At 45.1% G+C, this 24,293-nt stretch overlaps 2 protein-coding genes and 1 non-coding gene across 4 annotated transcripts; 1 reads left to right on the top strand and 2 right to left on the bottom strand.

The window, feature by feature from the left end:
• Positions 1 to 1,405: 1,405 nt before the first annotated feature.
• Mdc1 (mediator of DNA damage checkpoint 1) lies at positions 1,406 to 15,644 on the bottom strand. 2 transcript variants are annotated; one of them, XM_026414324.2, is made up of 15 exons: positions 15,595 to 15,644; positions 12,963 to 13,101; positions 11,349 to 11,729; positions 11,191 to 11,263; positions 9,505 to 10,931; positions 9,300 to 9,365; positions 7,272 to 8,033; positions 7,118 to 7,161; positions 6,483 to 6,640; positions 4,940 to 5,276; positions 4,740 to 4,853; positions 4,449 to 4,631; positions 4,109 to 4,234; positions 3,895 to 4,005; positions 1,406 to 2,260 (listed from the first exon to the last, which is right to left on the bottom strand). In XM_026414324.2, exons 2-15 carry the CDS (start codon positions 13,096 to 13,098, stop codon positions 2,093 to 2,095), a joined length of 4,086 nt encoding a protein of 1,361 aa, XP_026270109.2. In that variant the 5' UTR covers positions 13,099 to 13,101; positions 15,595 to 15,644; the 3' UTR covers positions 1,406 to 2,092. The 2 variants fall into 2 exon arrangements, with proteins under 2 accessions (XP_026270109.2, XP_026270108.2); XM_026414323.2 differs by having other exon boundaries at positions 4,940 to 6,640.
• Trnaa-agc (transfer RNA alanine (anticodon AGC)) lies at positions 1,806 to 1,876 on the bottom strand. The gene has a single exon. It is a non-coding gene; the product is annotated as a tRNA-Ala (tRNA).
• A 2,469-nt stretch (positions 15,645 to 18,113) lies between the features above and the next one.
• On the top strand, positions 18,114 to 22,475 carry Tubb (tubulin beta class I). The gene is made up of 4 exons (XM_026414306.2): positions 18,114 to 18,357; positions 19,759 to 19,867; positions 20,404 to 20,514; positions 20,781 to 22,475. The coding sequence occupies exons 1-4, from the start codon at positions 18,301 to 18,303 to the stop codon at positions 21,836 to 21,838; spliced, it is 1,335 nt and encodes a 444-aa protein (XP_026270091.1). The 5' UTR covers positions 18,114 to 18,300; the 3' UTR covers positions 21,839 to 22,475.
• Positions 22,476 to 24,293: the final 1,818 nt, after the last annotated feature.

Raw genomic sequence — 24,293 nt, 5'->3', positions numbered from 1 at the left:
AAGTCACTGGGATTTACAGGCGTGTTCCAAGGTGCCTGACTACCTGAATGTTAAATGCCTCTAGAGACAGTAGGTATTATATGGAATCCTGTAAGCCTCAGGGATATGGAACAGTAGGACCAGTATTTAGGTCCTACTGTGTGCCACACACACAATGGCTATGTTCAGTATATAAGATGAGTAGTAGTTTAAAAACCAGTCTGGGCATGGTGGTGCAACCCTTGATCCCAGCAACTTGGGAGGCTGAGGCAGGAAGATTGCAAGTTTAAGACCAGCCTCAGCAAATTAAAAATGCCCTAAACAACTCAGTGAGACCCTGTCTCAAAATAAAAAATAAAAATAAAAAAAGCACCCTGGATTCAATCTCCAGTTCCAAAAAATAAATTAAAATTTTTTGAAAAGGCAGCACAGTACTGGAATATATTCAGTGATAAAATGCTTGCCTAGCATGCAAAAGGCCCTGAATTAGATTCCCAGATCTTAACAAAAAAAAGAAAAAAGTAAAGAAAAAAGTTAACAGTGTTTTGGCAAAGCTTGCATTATTTCTACTACACCATTTTTCCAAGCTTAAGCATACTTTACATGCAGAAAAAGTATACAAATAAATTTATTTTTTATTGAAGTGAAATTCACAGAAAATAAAACTAGTTCCTTTAAAGAGAATACAATGGCTTTTAGTAACATTTGCAAATGGGCATAACTACCACTTCTATTTAATTCCAAAATATAACTCCAGACCCATGAAGCAGTGACTACCCATTGTTTCCTCTCTCCAGCCTCTGGCAACCACCAATATTGCTTAGTCTCTACAGTTTTACCATTCTAGATGTTTCATGGAAGTGTAATCATATAATATGTGTCCTTTTGTGTCTGGCTTCTTTTACTTAGCAAAATGTTTTTAAGGCTAATCCTTAAAATATTGCAGCACTTTTCAGTACTGCATCCCTTTTTATGGTTGAATAATATTCCACGTATGCATATGTCATTTTTCTATCCATTCATCCTTGTTGAACATTTGTATTATATCCATCTTTTGGCTATTATGGAAAATGCTGATATTAACATTCATGTATAAATATTTTTTAAAACATGTTTTCATTTTTTGGGGTATATACTTAGGAGCAAAATTGCTGAGTCACATGGTAATTTCTAATGTTTAACTTCTTAAGGAACTGTCAACTGTTACTATTTTCCTTAGAGGCCAAACCATTTTACATTCCTATCACCAATATGTAAGTGTTCCAATTTCTCTACATCCTTGTAATTGACCAACTTTTAATATTACATAATTTGTCCTAAATAGAAAATAACAGTAAATTAAATACAGTTTCCTAACTATTTTTTAAAAAGGGTGTCTCAAAACCAGACATTTAAAAACAAACAAAAAGAAAACTGCACCACACCATAAGGCACAGAGTGAATATTTATTGATCACAGAGATCAGGCCGAAGGTCTAATTTTATAAATACTGAAAAAGCAGGCCAGAAAAGTGCAGAGAATTGCTCAAAGATAAAGCTAAGGATGCTCCTAAGCACGTGGGATGGGAGAGAGAAAAATATTTTAGTATTATTCCACAATTCCACCTCATATTTACTCACTCCAAGTATCCCTTCAAGTGCCTAATGCCAAAGTTGTATTCACTATTTTTCGAGGACAAGTAAGAACTCCAGAAAGAAAAGAAGAGAGATGGCTTCCAAGTTGGAGGCAGGAGAGTGTGCCATAGAGTAATAATTACATCAGTCTGGCTAAAGACAAGCATCCATTAAGATATATCAGCAAGGGATTAGTCAATTTTTGTTGTTTTGGGGTAGTGCTGGGGCTCAAACCCAGGGCCTCATGCATGCTAGGCAAGTGCTCTACCACTGAGCTACACTCCTATTCCAGGATTGGCTGATTTTAAAATGGCCATTTCAGAAAATCTGTGGGTCCAAATCTCCCCGTTTTCCCATAAACCTTCTGGTCCCAACCATTTCCATCATAAGTCATATCAATACACCCCCGTGTTTTCTAAAGTCCTGAGTTTTTTTTTTTTTTCCCCCAATTGTTTTCTAGAAAACTTTACTGTCTGGTAGGGAAAAGGGTGCTGGAATTTTCAGGTGGAACGCATTTCCAAAGTGGAGAGGACAAAGGCCTCTGGCTTGGCTTCCTGCTTCAGCACTCCTGTCAGTAGGAACTCAGGAGAGAGGAGGGGCAGCCCAACCCGAGATGGAATGGAGCATCGTGGGAAGTCCTGGGGGCATGTGATCACAACTCTTTGAGGCTGGGGAAGAGAGAGCAAAGAAAGAAGTCAGGGGGGATAAACAGTTCTAGAAATAGATTCAGGACCCATTAATCAGGGCTAGCATCACTGAAGTAGTACCTCCTGATATGAAGCTCATTGTACTTATTGTCTATAAAATATTCTTTTTCTTTTTAGTGGTGTTGTGATTGAACCCACTTGCTAGGCAAGTGCTATACCACTGAGCCACATCCCCAGTCCTTTTTATTTTGAAACAAGGTCTTGCTAAATTGTTCCAGGAAGGCTTCTGATTTTTTTCGTCTTCGCCTCCCAAGTAGCTGGCTATCTGTGAAGCATTCTTGCCAGAAAGGCTGCTCTTGAATTCATCCTAACTCTTAAAATTAGCCAGGGCCTTGTGCATGCTAGGCAAGCACTCTACCACTGAGCTACATCCCCAACCCTTCTTGTTTTTTTTTGTTTTATTTTTAAGAGATGGGTGTCAGCTGGGTGTAATGGCACATGCCTATAGTCCCCAGCTACTTGGGAGACTGAGGCGGGGGATCCCAAGTTTGAGGCATGCCTGGGAATCCTAGTGAGATCCTGTCTCAAAATAAAACGTAAAAAGTGCTGGGGATGTAGCTCAGTGGTAGAATACCCTGGGTTAAATACTAAGTACTGACAAAAAAGAGAGAAAAAAGGGAATGTACATATTTCTTGGAGATATATACTTAAGTATACAGAAGAAAGTAATACATTTGCAGTTTGCTTTAAAATACTTCAGCAAAGCTAAGCATGGTGGTGCATGCCTGTAATCCCAGTGATTCAGGAGGCTGAGGCAGAAGAATTGCAAGTTCAAAGCCAGCCTCAGCATCGTAGTGAGGCCCTGAGAAACTTAGCGTGACCCTGTCTCAAAATAAAAAATAGAAAGGACTGGGGGCCCAGGGTTGTGTCTCAGTGGTAGGGCACTTGTCTGGCATGTGTGAGGGACTGGGTTTGATTCTCAGCACTGCATATAAATGAATGAATGAATGAATGAATGAATAAATAAATAAGAAAGGTTCATCAACAACTAAAAAAAAGGGGGGGGGGATGGGGATGTAGCTCAGTCATAAAGTGCCCCTAGGTTTAATCCCTAGTACCAACTTCCCTCCCCCTCAAAAAAAACACTTCAGTAAAGCTCGTTATAGTAGCATATGCCTATAGTCCCAGCTACTCAGAAGGCTGAAGTAGTAGGGGGGACTCACTTAAGCCTAAAAGTTAAAATCCAGCCTGGGTAATAATAGTAAAACACATCTCAAAAAAAAAAAAAAAAAAAAGTAGGGGAAGGGTAAATAAAAAAAAAGTTTTTCAGCAGAGTAAATGAAACAAAAGAACAAGGGATAGATAATAAATGTAGCATATGCTGAAAATGTATAAATACAAAATGAAACTAAGTCCATTTGGTGTCAGCAGATCTGTTCCCTCATCCCTACCCTTTCCCATCTATACTTTTATATTTCCTCCAAATGTTCCCATTCCCACTACCTCTTCTGTTTATTTGTTTTTGTAGTGCTGGAGATTAAACACAGGGCTTTGTGCATTGAGGCAAGCACTCTTCCAACTGAGCTATATCCCCAGCCCATCCTGCAACCTCTTTTAGTTACTCCTTCAGAAGACCCAGAACTCACCAACCATACCTTATAGGTCCGGGGCATGCTGGATAGGACAGTGCCTCCACAGCAGCTGATGATCTCTCCCATCTGAGATGGTGGTGGCTGGACTCCAGGGGTCACGTGAATTTCATAGCCCTAAGAGAGAAAAATGGTGACAGTAGATATCTGCAACTGAAAGGCTGTGAGGCACTGTGAAACCTGTGCAAGGCAGAAGACAGGACAGAAGATAGCCTCTCACCTCCAGTAGCCTTCGCTCCCGAGACCGGTGCAGGGCATCCCGAAGATTGAAGCCAAAATTCTTCTCTTGCTCAGGATCAGACACCACATATTGATCTGGAGGCAAGAAGCAACCAGCCTTGCGGGACTAAGGGAGGTAGCAATCAGCATCAGATCTCAGCCACACCCCACCTAGCACTCCTGCCTAGCAGCTGGTGACAGCACGTGAAATGTTTTTTGTATGAATCACTAAAGCCCCATTTCTCAGTCTCCTCTTTCCTCCCATTTTCCTACAGAGCTATGTAAGCAGTCTTCTCCTGTCACTCTTGCTATTGGTCTGTCATCATCTCCTGACCTCTCACCTGATGTAGCCAGTCCAGGGACAGGATGGGGATTCCCTTCCCTAGGGCACACAGGAACTTGACTGTCCGGCGGATTCGATCAGTAACCAAGTGGGAGGCCTCTGCCACGGAGCTAGCCAGACTCCCCCCCAATGCCAGCACTGTCCGCTCCCCACGAGCATCCACAACTCCTGTGAAGAGAACCTGTTGGGGGATTAGACTGGGCTGATCAGAGCAAGCTATGCCAGGAGTGACCATCTCTCAAACCAGCTACCACCCTCCCTTTGTAACCCCAGTTCCCTTCTCTCCTACTTTAGGGGCTGCTGATTCTTGGTTAGATTTGGTCCGTCGAAGGCTTCGGCTTGGTATTCCCTTGGGCTCCTCCTCTGTCTGGTCTCTCCTTCTCTTGTCTGGAATCACTATGTCCTGGGATTGAAAAATACCTTGGTGGGAGAGCCTGAGCCCTGAAGCTCTTCCTCCCAGCCCTTTGGAGTCTCCAGCCCTTTCCTCACCTCTTCCTTCACTGGTATCTCCTCAGGATCTTCTTCCTCCTCCTTGGGGAACATTGTCTCCTGGGAGACATCCCCTCTTTGGGGACGTTTTTGAAGAGGGGGTGAATCTATGGTAGTGGAAGGTCTCTTGCGGCTTCGAGAGGCCTTAGGTGGGGGCTCTGGGACGAACCCAGATGTACCTGCTGCTTCTACCTTTTGGATCTGGGAAGCATGAATGGGTGCCTCAGGAAGCTGGGGAAAGGAAGGCTCAGGAACGGTCCCAAGGCATTCAGCTGCTCTCTGTGCCCTTGGTCTTTGGTTCCTTGAGGATCGGCATTTAGGTTCAGGGGGTGCAGAGCTAGGTTTGTGGACAATGAGAGCTGTAAGGGAGCCATGCTTCCCAGCAGCTCTCTGTCTCCTGGTACAACTGGTTTGAGTGGGCTCAAAGGGAACAGGCTGGTCTGTGGTAACAGAAGGATGGAATTCAGGAGTGACAGGAAGTGTGGCAGCACTTAGTGTTGAAGACTCTAGTGCTCCACTCTGACATACTGCCTTAGAAGCGACAGGCTGGTCTGTGGAGTTGGGAAGCTCAAGATCACAGGCTGATGGTTCAACTGGTTCAGGAGTCTCAACAGACTTACGTGTTCTGCCCCGACTGATTCTAGATGTGGGCTTGTGGGTGATAGGATGGTTTATGGAGGTGGAAGGCTGGAGTTCAGGGGCTGTGGTGACAACTACTTCAGGGGTCTTGACAGAAGACCTATGTGTCCTACCCCGAGTGGGCCAAGATGTGGATTTAGGGGTGACAGGTTGCTCTGCAGAGGTGGAGGGCTGGAGCTCAGGGGCTGTAGGTACAATTGGTTCAGGGGTCTTGACAGAGGACCTAAGTGTCCTGCCCCGAGTGACTCTGGATGTGAGCTGGGGGGCAACAGGCTGGTGGTCTGTGGAGGTAGAAGGCTGGACTTTGGGGCCTGTGAGTAAGATTGGTTCAGGGGTCTTGACAGAAGTTCTGTGTGTCCTGCCCCGAGTGACTCGGGATGTGGGTTTGGGAATGACAGGCTGGTCTGTGGAAGCAAAAGACTGGAGTTCAGGGGCTATAGGCAATACTGGTTCAGGTGTGTTGACAGAGGACCTAAGTGTCCTGCCCCGAGTAACTCGGGATGTGAGCTTAGGAGTGTCTGGCTGGTCTGTGGAGGTGGAAGGCTGGAGTTCAGGGGCTGTGTGGACAACTGATTCAGGGGTCTTGACAGAGGACCTATTTGTCTTGACCCGAGGGACTCGAGATGTAGGTGTGGGGGTAATGGGCTGCTCTGTGGGAGCGAAAGGCTGAAGTTCGGGGGTCTTGTCAGAGGACTTGTGTGTCCTTCCCTTAGTGGCACGAGATGTGGACTTAGGGGCGGCAGGCTGGGCTGTGGGGGCAATAGAGGAGAGTTCAAGGGCAGTGGAAGAAAGTGGAGAGGGTGTCATCCTGGAGGAGCGACGGGGCCTAACACTGGGCTTTGGGGGGAAAGGTTCCAGCTCTGAAGATAGGGGAGGCTCTGGAGTTTCCTGACTCCTTTTGTACCTGGTCCTAGGAATGGGTGGCTCAGAAGATGAAAGAGGAGAAAGAAGGGACTGAAGTTCAGGATGTTTTTGGCTCTGAGAGCTAAAGGAGTTGAGGGGTAAGGCTAAGGCTTCAGGCATTGTAGCAGGCAGGCAAGCATCTGGGGATTCTGGATCACCCTGGGGAAAAACAGAAACAAGGCAGGAGGGTAATGAGAAAGAGAAATTGGGACACTGTTCCTGATCCTTGTTTATGGTGGAAGTGTGTCCTCTGGCATTTCTCTTCCTGTATGTGACCTCTCTTCCGTTAGACTGGGACCTCCCTGGGAGGAAGCAGTCCTCTTCCCTACAAAGCTCTCCTCATAGTGTTCTCCACATGTGGGTGGTGGTACATGAAGAGGATGGTTGGGGCAAAGAAGGACAAAACATGAAAGGGACTACCTTTCTGAGTCAGAGGGAGATACTACTTGGGGAACAGGTATGGAAAACAGTGGGTACCAAGGGCAAAGCGATGGATGCCAACTAAGAAGGGATAATGATGGGAAAAAAGTGAGAATATGGGGAAAGGATTAGCTTAAAGCATGGCCAGGAGAAGGGCACTGGTGGGATACAGGGATGACTTGTGGAATAGGAAGAAATCAAGAAAGTAACTCTCACCATGGAAGTTGTCTCAGCAGGTAGCATCTTGTAATTCAAGTGGCCTGGACAGAAAGTAACAAAAGGGTAGTTGAGTTCTAAGTAGTTGGTTGCTCAGGGATTGATTATCATGAGGGTTGCATACCACCTTGTGTTCCTTTCTGCCTTCACTTACCTCTCTGCTGCCTCGTGGGGCTCACTGGGGCTCCCCTTCCTCCACCTGACTGGTTCCCAGAAACTACAGGGGCTGAAGCAAGTCCCTGAAGTTCCTCTGCCCTGACTCCAGGCTCTGGTGTTGGACTAGTAGCCTGTCCTTTCTGGTCTTGGTTTCCTCCCTCTGTCTCCCCTCTCTCCAAGTTCACTTCTAACTCAGTGGCTTCACACATTCTCTCTGGAACTGGTTTTTCTACTACTTTCTCAAATACTTCTCTTGTGAGGGTCTGCTTCTCTATCTCTGTCTCTTCTGTTTCCTCAGATATCTCCATTTCTACCTTCGAGTTCTCCCTATACCTTTCAGGACTCTTGCTTTTCGCCTTTTTGCCAGACTCTTGAGTGTCTTCAGCTAATGCCTGTTTTTGCTCTCTGTCCTGTATCCCTCTAGTTTTTTCTTCCTCCTCCATCACATCTTTTCTCTCTCCTTCTGGTGGCCCTTCCCTGATTTCCCTCTCCAGTGGCCCTTTCTCAGGGGTCACCCTCTCTGTTTCTTTTTGTGTACCCATGTCTTTCTCCACAGTCTGTATCTCTCTGCCTTGAATCCCCAACGGCTCTGTGTGAACTGGGCTCTCTGGATGTTGGTCTTGTGGTGTTGCCCTAGGTGGAGACAGGCAAGATCCATTAGCCTCAAGGTGGGTGGCTATGAGCTGAGGTTCAGTGGCCTCAGACTCTCTCGGACAGAATGGCTGTGTAGCCAAGACTTCCCATGGTTCATCCAAAGCACCTAAAAGTAAGGAGTCAGAGAAACAGAAAGAAAAGAGAAGTAGATAAAAAATGTTAAGGTTAAGAAGCAAATAAGATAAACTCATGGATAATAAATATAATATTAAAGAAAAGCTGGGATAAGGGTGATAGCTAAAATATTTAATGTTATAAAAAGACCATACATGGGGCTGGGATATAGTTCAGTGGTAAGGCATTTGCCTCATGTACCCAAATCTGTGGGTTCATTCCTAATGCCAAAACAAAAATGAAAACAAAAACTGACCATACAGGGGCTAGGATTATGGCTCAGGGGTAGAGTGTTTGCCTCACATGCATGAGGCACTGAGTTCGATCCTCAGCACCACATAAAAATAAATAAATAAAGGTATTGTGTCCATCTACAACTTTAAAAAATATTAAAACAAACAAACAAAATGACCATACATATATCCTCATAGGAAAGCTTCCTCAGTGGTCTCTCCCTCTCTCTTTTTTTTTTTTTGGTACTAAGGATTGAACCCAGGAGCACTTAACCACTGAGTCACACCCCCGGTCCTTCTTATATTTTATTTTGAGACAGGGTCTCACTAAGTTGCTTAGGGCCTTGCTAAGTTGCTGATATTGTCTTTGAACTTGTGCTCCTCCTGCATTGCTGGGATTACAGGTGTGTGCCACCACAATTGTCTCTTTAAAATTAATCAATTAAAGTCTGACATAACATGGTGCGTTTTCTTTCTTTCTCTCTCTCTCTCTCTCTCTCTCTCTCTCTCTCTCTCTCTCTCTCTTTCTTTCTTTCTTTTTAAATGCCTTTATTTATTTTTATGTGGTATTGGGGATTGAACCCAGGGCCTTGCCCATGCTAAGCAAGCACTCTACCTCTGAGCCACAACCCTAGCCCAACATGGTGCGTTTTTCTGATGAAATGGAGAAACATCGCACAATACTCAAAGACTATGAAAGAAACGTGTAGAGAAAGAAAACAAAAAAGGATGAAAAGTTAGGGGTACAGAGAAGAGAGCTTCTTGTACCTGGGGTCTAAAAACTGCAACAGGAAGAGCCAAGCTCTTGGGGCAGAGTAAACAGGAAGGTTTGGGTGGGTAAATCTTCCAAGTTTTGAACTGCTGCATGAGAATAGATGGCCTAAACACAGCTCTTCCACAGAACTTCAGGGTCCCATGCCCAGTCTCCTGCCCTATACCCACCAATCTTCACACCCTTCAAAGACTACTAGTCTATCTCCCAGTTCCCACTGGCACTGGAATCCAAATAATACAAATGTTCTCACCGTCCAGATTCTGACTCTCCCTCTCCACAAAGCACTGGGTAGCTTGAAGGTCCAGATCTTCAGAATCTGGTGGGAAGTATAGGACCAATAATAAAAAAATCATATCTAACACTCAACACTTTACTTTTACCCTATTATTCTCTCCCCACTCCTTTTAACCACTGTTTATTTCAAGAGCAAAGGAAGAAGAAAGGTTAGCACTTACCATCATGGCTGTCTTTGGAGTCCTTGGCCTCACTCATATGCGGTTTTTTCTCCTTTCCTGTAAGGGGATATCCCTCTGTCTGTGGTTGGAGGGGTTCCCCTGAAGCACCTGTGTGCACCACCATCTGCTGTACTTGTGATCCACCATAGGCCCCCACCTTGAGAGTGCCCTCTGACTCAAGTACAGCTGTAGCCCTCTCTGTCTCAGCATCCCCTTCTCCCAGAAGCTGGCTCTTTCTTACATCTGCCACTTCTGAAGACATGCCCACTTCCATATCTGTTTCACCATCCTCATCAGAAGACTGGACTGCTTCTAGAGGCATTATGGGCAGCTTTGCTGATTCCTGCTTCGCTTCCTTATCTGTTTGATTTGTCCCCTTCACAAGCACTTGATACTTTCCCCAACATATAACAGCTGGCCCTGATGGAACTTCCTGTTTCACTTCTATCTTGATGTCCCCTGTGGTGGAGGCAGCTTGGCTTCTCTCCAGAAGGACCCCTGGTGAACTCATATCTGCTTCCTCACCTACATCATTGTCTCTAAGGGGAGTTTGTCCGTTTTCTGAATTTGCTATAACAAGGGTTTCTTCCTTGTCTGTATGACCATTGAGGACAGTTTCTCTCTTTTCAACTGGGAGCCCCTCCTCCATGTCAGTGTCACTATCTCTCTCAGAGGTGGTTAGGCTTTTCTCCTGAAGGAGCACAGGTTGGACTCTGTCCTTTTCAATATCAGCATTTCTGTTCCATAAAACAGCTCCGCTCTCTTTCAGACGTGCTAAAGTGAGTGCTGCTGAGACTTCTTCTTCATCATCTGTATCACTATCAATCACCATAGAGGTTTGGCTTCTTTCCAGAGGGACAGCCAATGGGGCCTCACCCTCCTCCATGTCTGTATCACTACCAGCTGGGCTCTCCTGAAGATGTGCCAATCCAAGTGTTCCAGGACTTCTTGTACCAACTCCATGAAAGACTTGCCTCTTCTTCATAGGCACTACAGCTGGGGTTGCAGGGATCCCCTCTTCTTCCACATCAGTATCACTATCCAAGAAGCCAGAAGGCTGGACCCTTTCCAAGTGGGCCTCAGCTGTCTTTCCAGGAGGCCGGTTCTCTTCATCCACATCTGTGTCACTGTTGTCCCCAGGAAGCTGACTTCTTTCCAAAATCAGCCCAACTGGTACCACCCTATTCCCTGTATCCCTTTTGACTTTTGTGTCCTTATCGATCTCTCCTGGAGGCTGAACTTTTCCTAGCCACGTTTCAGTTGTAATTCCACTGGCTTCAGGCTGCTCTGCCTCTGCTACAGCACATTTTCTAGCAGCTGAAGAGGCCTCCCTGGCTGCTGGTTGCTGACCTTCTTCCTCATCTGTGTCACTGTCCAAGTTGAAGGCAAAAGAGTCACCTGGGGCCAGGGAAGGTCCTTCTTCATCACTGTGAAACAGAAAAGAGTCTAAAGAATTTCTTGGAAAGGGATACCCCACTTAACTATGAGTTGTAGACACAGGTAGTATTTGCTCTTCTATCTCCAGCTTGGTTCATCTAGGTGCTCCATAAAAAATAAGCTGAGTGAATGAATATATACAAACCCACAGCCTCAACTTTCAACGTGATCATCTCTATTAGAGACTGATCCTCCAGACCCTGGTTCTTCCTATTTGAAGACTCACATATCTAGCCCTGTGGTACTTACCTTTCTGGAACTACTGTTGCCAAAGAGGAGGATGTGGTCCTTGATTCTTTCACCATACACCCTTTTGAGAAATCTGGCAAGAACAAAAAGGAGTAACTTGACAATATCACACTCATCATCCCTGTCTCTTCATCCACACTGCCAATACACAAACTTACCTTCTTCCTCCTCTGAGTCCTCAGCCAAGGGAAGTCTGGAGGGCTGAGTTTCTTCCTGTACCCTGGGGGTCGCCTCTACAGTTAGGGGACCCCGGGAAACACAGGGTGGGCGGACATCCAGGCGATGGTACTGGCAGGGTAAATCGGCAAAGAGAATCAATTCCTGATCCCTGAGACGGTGACTCAAACCAGGGCTCAGGACCTTAGGAGGCCTCAAGATTTGAGTACCATTAAGGCTCCCACAATCCTGGAGGACAGGTGCCTTGTTCCAAGCTGAGATTTCAATCACTGCATGTTGTTTGGAGATGGATGGAAAGGGCAGGGTCACAGAGCAGTCAGGCAGTCGGCCTATCACATTCTTCCCGAGGAATAGTGGAAAATCTAAAAATGAGAGAGGTAGACAGGTTCCAAGGCCAGAGTCCTGGCCTGTCATTAGGAAAATCTTCTAGTTAAATACCCTACTACTTTCTCAAAGCTCCCAAAAGCATTAGAAAAATAAAAACTCCTAGAACATCCAGGTGCAGTGGTTCATGCCTATAAATCCTATAACTTGGGAGACTAAGACAAGAGGATCTCAAGTTCAAAGCCAGGCTCAGCAACTTAGTGAGTTCCTAAGCAATTTAGCAAGAACTTGTCTCAAAATAAAATACAAAACCAGCTGGGAATGTGGCTCAGTAGGTAAGAGCCTTTGGGTTCAATCTCTGGTATCCTGCCCCCCCCCCCAAATTCCTAGAAAATCTAGGAATTGAAGAATATATGCGGGCTGGGATTATGGCTCAGCGGTAGAGCGCTTGCCTAGCACAGGCAGGACCTGGGTTAATTCTCAGTACCACATAAAAATAAAGGCATTGTGTTGTGTCCCTCTACACCTAAAATAAAGAAAGAAAAAAATATATATATGCAATGCATTATTCATATGCAACCCATCTACATGGGGATTTTTTCATTATATAAAATATACATAATATAAATTTACCTTTTTAGTCATTTAAAGCATGCAGTTCAATAGTATTAAGAACACACTGTTGGGGCTGGGGCTGTAGCTCAACGGTAGAGCATGTGCCCAGCATGTGTGAGGCACAAGTTTGATCCTCAGTACCACATAACAACAAATAAATAAACAAAGGTATTGTGTCCATCCACAACTAAAAAAAAAAAAAAGAGCACATTGTTGTGCAATCATTACTACCTCACTACCGTCCATTTCCAGACCACAGTAGGTTTTTGGTATTTTTATTTTTTTGTTTTTGGTACTGAGGATTAAACCTAGGGGCATTTAACCACTGAGTTACATCCCCAACCCTTTTGCTGAGGCTGGCTTTGAATTCATGATCTTCCTGCCTCAACCTCCCGAGCCTCTGGGATTACAGTCGTGTGCCACCACGCCAGCCACAGTAGATTTTTATTTGATCTTCTTCATCTTCTCCTATCAATGTAAAATAACTCCTAGAGTGTCCAGGGCTGTAGCCCAGAACAATCATCTGTCAGTCCCCTTTTATCCAACCTAGTAAAACAGTTTTTCATATTTCCTTGAAACAAATGTAAACTTGTAACTCTCCAACCAAGAAAAATAAAAGACCTATATCCATACTTCAGCACTCAATACCCTCTGACCTTTTTCTGGTCCGTGGGCACCACTGAAGATATGCAGTCGTCCTATAGGCTCCAAGATATATCCTGAGGATTCATTAGATTGCTCTGTCTCTTCCTCTTCTTCAACATCCCAGTCAACGGCCTGGGTGTCTTCCATGGTCTGGGAAGGAAACACATTATCATCATCCCCATTACTTGTTCATACACAGCATCAGAGAGAATGATAAGTAGGGATAAACCTGGATAGTAAAAGTAATTGATGCTTCTCTTCCCACCAATCACTCTATTTCTATCCTTCTGAAGCATTTAAAAAAAAAAAATTCTGGGGTGGCTATATGTGTTAACTCAATGGTACAGCATTTGCCTAGCAAGTGCAAGACCCTGATTTCAGTCCCCTGCATTATTGATTTTATCTTTTAAGTTGGGTGCAGCAGCAAATGCCTATAATCCCAGCTACTCAGGAGGCTGAGGCAGTAGGATTTCAAGTGCCATACCAGCCTGGACAACTAAGCAAGACCATGTCCTTAAAAAAATAAAAAGGGCTGAGGATAATGCTCAGTGGTAGAATGATCTAGCATGCATGGGACTCTGGGTTCAATTTCCAATACTGGGTATTGAACCAGTACTGGGATTTGTGGTACTGGGGATTGAACCCAGGGGCACTTATCACTGAGCTACATCTCTAGCCCCTTTTATTACTTTTTTTGGTTCCAAAAATTGAACCCAGGGATATTTAACCATTGAACCACATCCCCAGTCCTTTTTATATTTTATTTTGAGACAGGATCTTGCTAAATTGTTCAGGGTCTTGACAGTTACTGAGATTGGTCTTAACTTGTAATCCTCATGCCTCAGCCTCCTGATTCACTGGGTTTATAGGTGTATGTCACCATGCTTGGCTAAAATAACTTATTATTTATTTATTGTTACAAAAATTGAACCCAAGGGTGCTTTACCACTGAGCTACATCTCCAAGCCCTTTTTGTCTTATCCCTTAGGGTCTCACTAAGTTGCTTATGGCCTCAATAAATTGCTAAAGCTGGCCCTGAACTTTCAATCCTCCTGTCTCAGCCTCCTGAGTTGTTGGGATTACAGGTATGCACCCTTACCCCTGAAATTTTTTTTTTTTTAACTATGACACAAAGTAAGAAATATCACAATGTTCAAAGTACAAACTATATACAAATATGTGCTTTTCAAATATAAAATAAAACTGAAAACTGGGCATGATGCAGCAGGAGAATCACTGAAGCCCAATAGCCTAGATCTAATAGCCTTGATACCTTAGCAAGGGTCCACCTCAAGAAAGTTTTGAGAACTGGATGTGGTGATGAATACTTGTATTCCCAGTGACTTGGGAGGCTGAGGATTGAATCCAGGGGCACTCTACCACTGATCTTTCTTATTTAATTTTTAGACAGGGCCTTGCTAAGCTGCCAAGGCTTATGATTCTTCTGCCTGACTCTTGAGTCACTGGGATTACAGGCCTATATTTACATGCCCAATTCACTATAGTTTTTAAATGCTGATTTCAACCCACTAAATTGATTTCACCATCCACTACTGGAGTGCAACTCACAGTTTGAAAAACCATTTAGCTAACATGTGCCAAGCATGTGTTGGGTATTATATTGCCAGGCACAGTAGTCAGCTAATGCTAAAACATTAAATAACTTGCTCAAGATAACACAGCAGATAGGTGGGCAGACAGAAATAAATATGTTTCTGATTGCAAAGCCCACTTTTTACACTGTATCAAACAGCCTCAGTGTAATCAGACTGAAGTGTAAAGAACATAACAGCTGGTGTACACAAGAGGATTCTATGTGTCAAGCACTGTTCTAAATAGTTTATACTGCCTCATCTACTGTTCCCTGTAAAGTAGGTATTATTATTCTCCTTTTTCCCAGATAAAGAAACTTCAACATAGATGGGTTAAGGGACTTGCCCAAGATCTCCCAAATAATCTCTCTCCCTGTATAATAGTCTCTTGATGGCTTTCAATGCCCATAGCATAAAATAAAACCTAAACTTTTTAGCAAGGACTCTATGATGTAAACCTTATAACCTTCACACTACTTCCAGGACTGGATCAGTGAACTGTGTCTTTTCCCTAGGGTCCATCATTCATATTTATGGTTATGGTGCACCTGGCACAGTTGGAGGTATTCAGGATACATCCTGAACCAAACATAAACATGAATCCTACCCTATGGAAAAGACATCATCGAGCCTATGATGAAAGAAGAAATAAAATAAGGTAGAAACTCAAAATAGCATGAGTGGAATTTACCTAGAAAGATGCCACCCTAGAGGAAAACTGTTGCTAGGAAAAAGGTAGGACGCCCCCATGGAGAAAGTGTTAATTCCGTCCTTTGACGCGCCAATTCAGCGATGCCCACGACCCCTGGCTCCAATTCCAAGGGCCAAGATCTTTGATCCCCCACACCCCAATGGGTTCCCTCGTAGCCCAACGTCTTTCTGTGTGCTCATACCCGGCTCAGGGCTCCAGACAAGGATGAGTATTACAATCTAAGAAGCAAATTTCTAAATTACCTCCACCCAGTCGCACCCAAGGCACGCCCCTCCCGCCCTCCGGAGGAATCAAGATGGTACCCGGGAGCCGAGGGCGAGGCCCCCAGAATTTACCTACTTTGAGTCGCCGCGCGCGCCACCAGTAACGGCCGTGACCTGGGTGGCGCGAGTGCGTGTCCGGAAGGAACTTGAACCGCTGATTGGCTCCTGTAGCTGTCTTTCACATGCTGCAGTGCGCTGATTGATGAAGCTCCCAGAGCACAGGCACTTTCGAAGGTCCGCCCTTTCCCCGCCCCCTCACGGCTCAAACGGGAGGCTGCTCGCAGGGGACTGGTAGTTAAGGTAGACTATAATCCGAGGCCGCCAGGAGTTTACGGAATAACGCACCACGATTGGGCAGCTCCAAGGGACAACCCATTACCGCCCACTTCCCGCGCAGATTTCCAAACCGCGACCAGAGAGTCTGGCGCCAGAGAGTGCTGGCAGCAGATAGAAAGGCTCTACCATAGACGTCTACCGAATCCTGCATCCAGAGCGCCCTTCCGCGGTCCTCCCAGACATGGAGTCCGCTGACTCAGGAGAAATGAAAATAGGTTGCGGTTGCAGTCGTGGCTCGAGGCTGCAGTTTGGAGAATAGCCCGTAGGCGTGGCGCTTGAGGACTCCTCATGGCAGCGGAATTTAATTTCCTTTCAATTTGTTTAGTAGAAATCATGTCATTTGTTCATGGGAATATATCCCTGACGGACATTTTGAGATTATTTTCCTAAATGGAAGAACCTAAAGCAAACGTTTCTAGGCAAACAGAGAATGCTGTTTTGTTAACATCTTAAAAAGTCTGTGCTTCCCTTTCAAGATTCGAGGAAAGAATGAAAAAGTCATTTACTTCATTTCATAAGACATGAAGAGAATAGTGAGAATTTGACACGTGCATAATCTAGTAAGATCTGTATCTTAATTGTGTCTATAACAAATATACTAAAATTGACTTCATAAACGAAGCATTGAAGCTCTGTGAAGTTAAATAACGTGCTTAGGTTCCTTAAGACTAATTGAATCAAATTCTCTATAATTTTGAATTCTGAATCTCTTTCCTCTAACGCTGTAACTGCTTTCATTGCAAGCACACCCTAGACATTTAAAACATTATGTTTTAAAAGAGTAGAGGGGCCTTATATAATTTGATGTTCCTTTATTTATTAAGTGACTTAGAAAGGGGTATTGATCTGTGTATTGGTCAAATGTGAATGAATGATCTTATTCATTTATTTGTTACTTTTAGATGGACATAATGCCTTTATTTTTTTATATTTATGTAGTGTTGGGGATCGAACCCAGTGCCTCATGCATACTAGGCTACCACTGAGCCTGAGCCTGAGCCATAACCTCAGCCCCCTCCCCCCAATTAATGATCTTGATACCACATTACTGTTACACCACCTTCTTGTTAATACACTTCTCAAGATTCTGTGGGTCAAAGAACTAATCCTTAAACATTTTTGTATCCATAGTATCCTGCTTTGGTGGATACTTGGTATCTATCAAATGAATGACTCACTTGGAAGAAGCTGAGAGGTTCATACTTGAGCCCATCCCATTTTCCCTCCTCCCCACCTTTTAAATCCTGAGGCTTTGCTATAGCCACACCTAGTCACTGAAATTAGAAAACTGAAAAATTACTGACTTCATCTCAGAGTCTAATAAAGGCAGGCTGGGAACACACTGAAATTCTATCAGGAACCTCACCCCATAGTTCCCTTTGACAAGATGACCAAGGTGTCCTCAAACTCTACCTTAAAGCCCTGATCCCCTCATGGACCAAGAGAGACTTCTAGCTCCACAAATCCCAGATCTCAGCTTCATTAAACTATTCAATTTATTCTTTCAACATTCCTTCCAGACAACCTCTCTATTTTGAAAAGCTCTTGCTACAATTTTATTTCTTTTTTAAGATTAATTAAGAAGGATGGTTATGGGATCATTTGCACTCTCCATCCTTAACCAAGCTTTGCCTTCTTACTCAAAAGTCCCAAAGAAAGAAGAGGATAATCCCTTTCTTATTCCTCTGAGGTGTCTGGGGGAACGGGGTTTTTACTGAAGTTCATGCCTAAGGTCACCAAAGGACTAGATGTATGTAGCAGAAGAGGGTACCACAGTTCTTCCAGTTTTCGCTGAGCTAAGCAGTCCTGTCTCCCCCCCCCACCCCCCAGCTACCGCAGTGGGCAGCTTTCAGGGCGTGCCTACCCCACCTCCTAGCTCCTGGAACCCCAGATTCCCACATACCAAGAAAGATTTCATTTTTTCACAAACAAAAAAACCCCACAAAAACCTCTGACATAGAAAGAATCTTGTGCAAGGTCATTTTTCATTAAAAAAATAAGAAAACCACAAAAAGCAAAATACCAAGTACCCACCCATTCGTAACTTCATTTTGCAGCGTGGACAACAATAGAGGACTACGACTCCCAGAGAGAACTGCGCTAGTCCACTGGCGTAGAAACCAATGGCCGTTTGGTACATGATCAGCATCGACTAATCAGCGGCAGGCTGGAGAAGGCTTTGTCTCCCCGCCGCCCAGCGGGTGCCGTTCTCCCGCCTCCCATCCCTGGCGCACGCGCGCCCCGCCCTGCCCGCCTTCCCTCCTTCGCCCTCCCTGCTTTTCTGCCTCTCAGAATCTTCCTGCCGTCGCGTTCGGATCTCGCTGCTCCATCCTCCCGGGCACGTTCCTTCTTTCAGCTCGCGACCAGCACAGAAAACGATTTACATATTTCCTTGCCCCGAACATACACTGAGGCGAGCAAAAATAAATTAAAATAAATTGTAGCCATGAGGGAAATCGTGCACATCCAGGCCGGTCAGTGTGGCAACCAGATCGGTGCCAAGGTAAGAATTTTAAGCCTCTCCTTTTAATTATATTTCTTAGAAGAAAAATCCCGATTAATTTACGAAGGATGGTTATGGGGTCATTTGCACTCTCCATCCTTAACCAAGCTTTGCCTTCCAAAAGTTTTTTACTTGTAAGGATACACATTTGTAGTAGCATTTGATTTTGAAAAGATGGGCAACTTATTTTGGCAGGCACATTTTTGGGGGAGTGCTACTAAAAGGACCTTTCAGGTTTGGGAGCCTGGAAGACCCAGGATCTGTAAGGGTTTTCTTAAAGGAGATTTTTCTAACGGTCCAAGGACCAGGGAGGAGTGATGCGGAAACGGTCCGAGACAAAGCGAGGCGAGGTTTTCCCCATGTGGATCCCGCCTCCCCCCGCTTGGCGGGGATTTGTAGAGCAAAACTGGCGGGGGAAGGGTTGAGGCTGGGCGGGCAGCTGCCGAAAGTCCCAGTGCAAAGGTGGGGAACACTGCACCAGGGTGGGCTACACTACGCGCAACCTTCACAAAGGATCGGAGACATCGGTGTTTCTGCGATCCCCGAGGGGCGTTCCCGTCTTTTTATGTGGATGGAGAATAATATATATAGGGGCTTCCTTTAACTTTCATTGCCTCTAAGACCTTTTAGGGCGTCAACACATTCTTAGAGGGAGAAGGTGGAAGGGGTGCTTCCATTAAGTAATTCCCTCTGTACCAAATATTGGAGAAAGAATAAAGCAAGTTGGGGGAAAAGGGAAAAAACTGGCCAGAGAATAAAATTCCGAGGCCTTAGGGGGATTTTTTTTTTCTTTTTCTTTTTTTTTTTTTACGCGCGGTTACAGTGTAGCGGGGGAGGGGCAGAGAGGAAGTGCGGCTGCTACGTTGTAGCCGAAGGGCGGGGCCCAGGCGCCCCCGGCGCGCGGGGACAATGCAGCCCTGCCCGCTGGCGGGGACGCGCTAGCTGGAGCGCAGTCCCGCCCCTAAGCGCGCGGAATTTGCCTTGAGCCGCGCCCGCGCGCTACATCTCCTTTTGTCGGATTCTTTAAGTGCGCGTGCGCTGCCATCACGTGGAGGGAGGGGGTGGTCGACTGCAAAAGCCCTAGGTGGCTCAGACACGGCCCTTTTAGTACGGCATGCAGGGGCGGTTCCTACAAGGGGAACGGGTAGCCCTTCCATGCGTTCACTCCCACTTAGCGAACGCCAGGCCTTCCAGCAGTATATCATTTTAACATCCCGAGCAACGAAAGCTGCCGCTTTCCTGAGTGTGCAAGTGTCTAGGGCAAAGGTGTGGCAGGCAGATAACGGAATGCCAAGCCTTAGAACAGGACTTACCACCAACCCATCTGGAATGTAGATCCCGTGAAGAGGTATATTTGCGTGGGATTTGCACTACTTAAGGCTCATTGCTTTTCCTTGGCAGTTCTGGGAGGTGATCAGTGATGAACACGGCATCGATCCCACCGGTACCTACCATGGGGACAGTGACCTGCAGCTGGACCGCATCTCCGTGTATTACAATGAAGCCACAGGTGAGGGCAGGAGCCCAGGAAAGTCGGGTTTCATTTCTTTAACACTTCTATAGGATCTCATTCTATTTGTTCTTTTTTAATTAATTTAATAAATTTATGGTACCAGGGATTGGACCCAGGGGCTCTTAAATGTTTTATTTTTGAGGTAGGATCTCGCCTCCCAAGCCTCTTGAGTTTAAAGGTGCCACCACGCCCAGCTATTTTTTAATTGTATTTTGAGACACTGTCTTACCTAAGTTGCCCTAAGCTGCTCTCTAACTAGTGAGAGCAGCGTAGGCTCAGTCTCCCAAGCAGCTGGGATTACAGACATGAGCCAGTGCTTCCGCTGTTTCCATTCTTGGGGGCCCATTGTCCCCTTTGGATGAATCCATCATTTTCTTCTTTAGACACCCACCATAAAGGGGCCAAAGACTAGCTCTGCTGCCACCTGGTGGCTGGGCTTGGCATGACAACTTTAAATATGAGGCTGTTTCCTAACAGCAATTGCTTAACCTTCCCCACTGCCAGCTCTCAGACATCTACCTGATTCCCTCTAGGTGGCAAATATGTTCCTCGTGCTATCCTGGTGGATCTAGAACCTGGGACTATGGACTCTGTTCGCTCAGGTCCTTTTGGCCAGATCTTCAGACCAGACAACTTTGTTTTTGGTGAGTTATGCAGATGTTTTTAGTGATATTCTTATATTTAGGTGCAAGAAAGAGCAAAAGTTAGATGATTATTGCACTGGAGAGTTACAGGAAATCTGAAATGGGAGGGTGGAGGCAAATGACTATTTGGGATATTATGAAAATATATCACAGGTGAAAGAGAAAGGAGCTACCTCTAAGGGAATTTTCCTAAAAGTTGAAAGGTAGAAACGTGTACATTCCAAACCTTAAATAATTAATTAAGCTTTCTCTCTAACCCATTACAGGTCAGTCTGGGGCAGGTAACAACTGGGCCAAGGGTCACTATACAGAAGGGGCTGAGCTGGTTGACTCAGTCCTGGATGTGGTACGGAAGGAGGCAGAGAGCTGTGACTGCCTGCAGGGCTTCCAGCTGACCCACTCACTGGGAGGGGGCACAGGCTCCGGAATGGGCACCCTGCTCATTAGCAAGATCCGGGAAGAGTATCCTGACCGCATCATGAACACCTTCAGTGTAGTACCCTCACCCAAAGTGTCTGATACTGTGGTTGAGCCCTACAATGCCACCCTCTCCGTCCATCAGTTGGTAGAGAACACTGATGAGACCTACTGCATTGACAACGAGGCCCTTTATGACATCTGCTTCCGTACCCTCAAGCTGACCACACCAACCTACGGAGACCTGAACCACCTCGTCTCAGCCACCATGAGTGGTGTCACTACCTGCCTCCGCTTCCCTGGCCAGCTCAATGCTGACCTCCGCAAGTTGGCAGTCAACATGGTGCCCTTCCCACGTCTCCACTTCTTCATGCCTGGCTTTGCCCCTCTTACCAGCCGTGGAAGCCAGCAGTATCGGGCCCTCACTGTGCCTGAACTCACCCAACAGGTCTTTGATGCGAAGAATATGATGGCTGCCTGTGACCCCCGCCATGGTCGGTACCTCACCGTGGCTGCAGTCTTCCGTGGACGGATGTCCATGAAGGAGGTAGATGAGCAGATGCTGAATGTGCAGAACAAGAATAGCAGCTACTTTGTGGAATGGATCCCCAACAATGTCAAGACAGCTGTCTGTGACATCCCACCTCGTGGCCTCAAGATGGCAGTTACCTTCATTGGCAACAGCACAGCCATCCAGGAGCTCTTCAAGCGCATCTCAGAGCAGTTCACTGCCATGTTCCGCCGAAAGGCCTTCCTCCACTGGTACACAGGTGAAGGCATGGACGAGATGGAGTTCACCGAGGCTGAGAGCAACATGAATGACCTTGTCTCCGAGTACCAGCAGTACCAGGATGCCACCGCAGAAGAGGAAGAGGATTTCGGTGAGGAGGCTGAAGAGGAGGCCTAAGGCGGCTCCCCCATCACCTCAGGCTTCTCAGTTCCCCAGCCTTCTGCTGCCCCTTTCTTCAGAATTTGTGTTAACTGCCTTTTCTTTTTTCCTTTTTTATTTCCTTTTGGGAGGCATGTAGAACAGTGCCTGCCCATATTAGGCGCTCAATAAATATTTGTTTCTTGAATGTCTCCTCTTTCCACTCTGGCAAACTTAAATTTCTTCCATTCTGGATTACCCTGCATTTCTTTCTGGTACCTACTTTTCACATCTGTCCATTTAATATCTTCTGTTTCCAAAATGATTCTCCCAAGAAGCTGGTTCTTGTCCAGATCCCATTTAGAACTAGCCAGGTGCTTTTAGTGGCCACCATCCTAAGGCAAAATAGTACAAGGTAGAAGGTAGCAGCAGGTAGAAATCACTTGTGATGGGGATGGGATTTTTCATTTTAGGACAGTTTTTTAAAGAGGGGAACTATGCTTTTATAGTCATTTTTAGGCACTTCCATGCTCCATCTCTCAGCTTCAGGAGAGGTGTTAACAGTATTATTTCCATTTGCAGTTTCCCTCTCAGCTGTCCCCTGTTGTGCTCTCCCTTTAGAGGAATCTGCCCCACTCTGAGAGGTGTGAATCCTTCCTCTTTCTGCTCTACCTCTCAGTGCATTTCAAAAAAGAAGGCAAGCCTTGGTCCCTAAGCTTCCAGAATTGTCCTCCCCAACCCCCACCTTTTCACCCCCCTCAAAAGAGTAATATGTCTGATATGTGGAAAGGTATGTACTACCACCTAAATGTGAGTCACTTCCAGAGGAGGGGCAACAAAACCCTTTTTTAAAGAACATCTCATTTCTTTTGCTATTGCTTTTTCCTTACTACTGTTGATTTTGTCCTATCCTACACTTCAGATTTCTAATTTGTGTTGAACTTGCTGCTTTTTTTCATATTGAAAAGATGACATTGCCCCAAGAGCCAAAAATAAATGGGAATTGGAAAAAAGAAAGTTGCCAGATGTGTGCTCATTTAGGGAAGATTGCCAGTGGAAGAATGGAGTCCAAAGTTTACTTACATTCTGCTCTCCTTAAACTGATGAGAATATCACATTTAATTGTCTTTGTTTCCTGTCCTCTCCCCACTCCAGATCCAAAACATTAGAGGTTTACTTATGAAAGCAGACATATATTCAAGGATAAAAGCAGATACATATTCAAGGGAAAATGGGCTGTCTTAAGGCCTCTGGGGATAAAGCAAGGAATACACATAAGGGAGACTGCCATCTAATAATGCTTTTGAATAAACTAGTTTTAAAAATCTACCCTATAGGGGCTGGGGTGGTGGCTCAGTGATAGTGTTTGCCTAGCATGTGTGAGGCACTGGATTAAATCCCCAGCACTACATAAAAATGAAATACACTGTCCACCCACAACTAAAAGAAGCTATCCTAGCAGCTCTTTAGCCCAGACTCAACAACCTCAGATTGAAAATATATCAAATATAAGACTTTCTTGTCTTTCCCCTGAGCAATATAGATCAACTCTTTAAAGGGAAAAAATATGTATATTTGTAGTTGGGGTGGACACAATACCTTTATTATGTGGTGCTGGGGATGGAACCCAGTGCCTCATGCATGCTAGGTGAGTGCTCTACCTCTTGAGCCAAGACCCCAGCCCCCAGATGAACTCTTTACATAACATTCACTTTTTAAAAAATTTTTTAGTTTTAGGTGGACACAATTTTTTTTTAAAATATTTTATTTTTTAGTTTTTTGGCAAACACAACATCTTTGTTTATATGTGGTGCTGAGGATCAAACCCAGGCCGCACGCATGCCAGGCGAGCGTGCTACCACTTGAGCCACATCCCCAGCCCCGACACAATATTTTTATGTGGTACTGAGAATCAAACCCAGTGCCTCACGCATGCTAGGCGAGTGTGTTACCACTTGAGCCACATTCCCCAGCCCCATTCACATAGCATTAGATATTACTAGTAATCAAGATTTAAAGTATGCATGAGAATATGTGTGTTACATGCAAATACTGCATTTTTGTATAAGGAATTTAGCATCCATGAATTTTGGTATTGGGGCGGGGGATGATCCTGAAACTAATCCCCTTTGGAGACACAGCAAGGGCTGTTTTATTTTCCTCAGCCATAATTTCAGTAATTCTAAGAAGTAAAGCAATTTTTTTGTGTGTATGGTGCTAGGGATTGAAACCAGGGCCTTGTGTATGGCAGGCAAGCACTCTACCTATTGAGCGAAAACCCCTGCACCTAAAGCAATTATTACAATGATTGAACCTAGGATCACTTTACCATTGGACTTCATTCCCAGTTCTCCCCCACCCCTTTTGGTACTGGGGATTTTGGTACCAGGAGCAATTTACCCCTGAGCTCTTTTTAATTTTTAGACAGGGTCTCAGTTGCTTACAGCCTTGCTAAATTACTGAGGCTGACATTGAATTTGTGATCCTGTCTCAG

The sequence above is a fragment of the Urocitellus parryii genome, chromosome 8 (assembly GCF_045843805.1).
Source record: "Urocitellus parryii isolate mUroPar1 chromosome 8, mUroPar1.hap1, whole genome shotgun sequence".
NCBI classification, from domain to species: Eukaryota; Metazoa; Chordata; class Mammalia; order Rodentia; family Sciuridae; genus Urocitellus; species Urocitellus parryii.
Note: the sequence above shows the minus strand (reverse complement) of the source record. Positions and strands in the feature narration are given on the sequence as shown.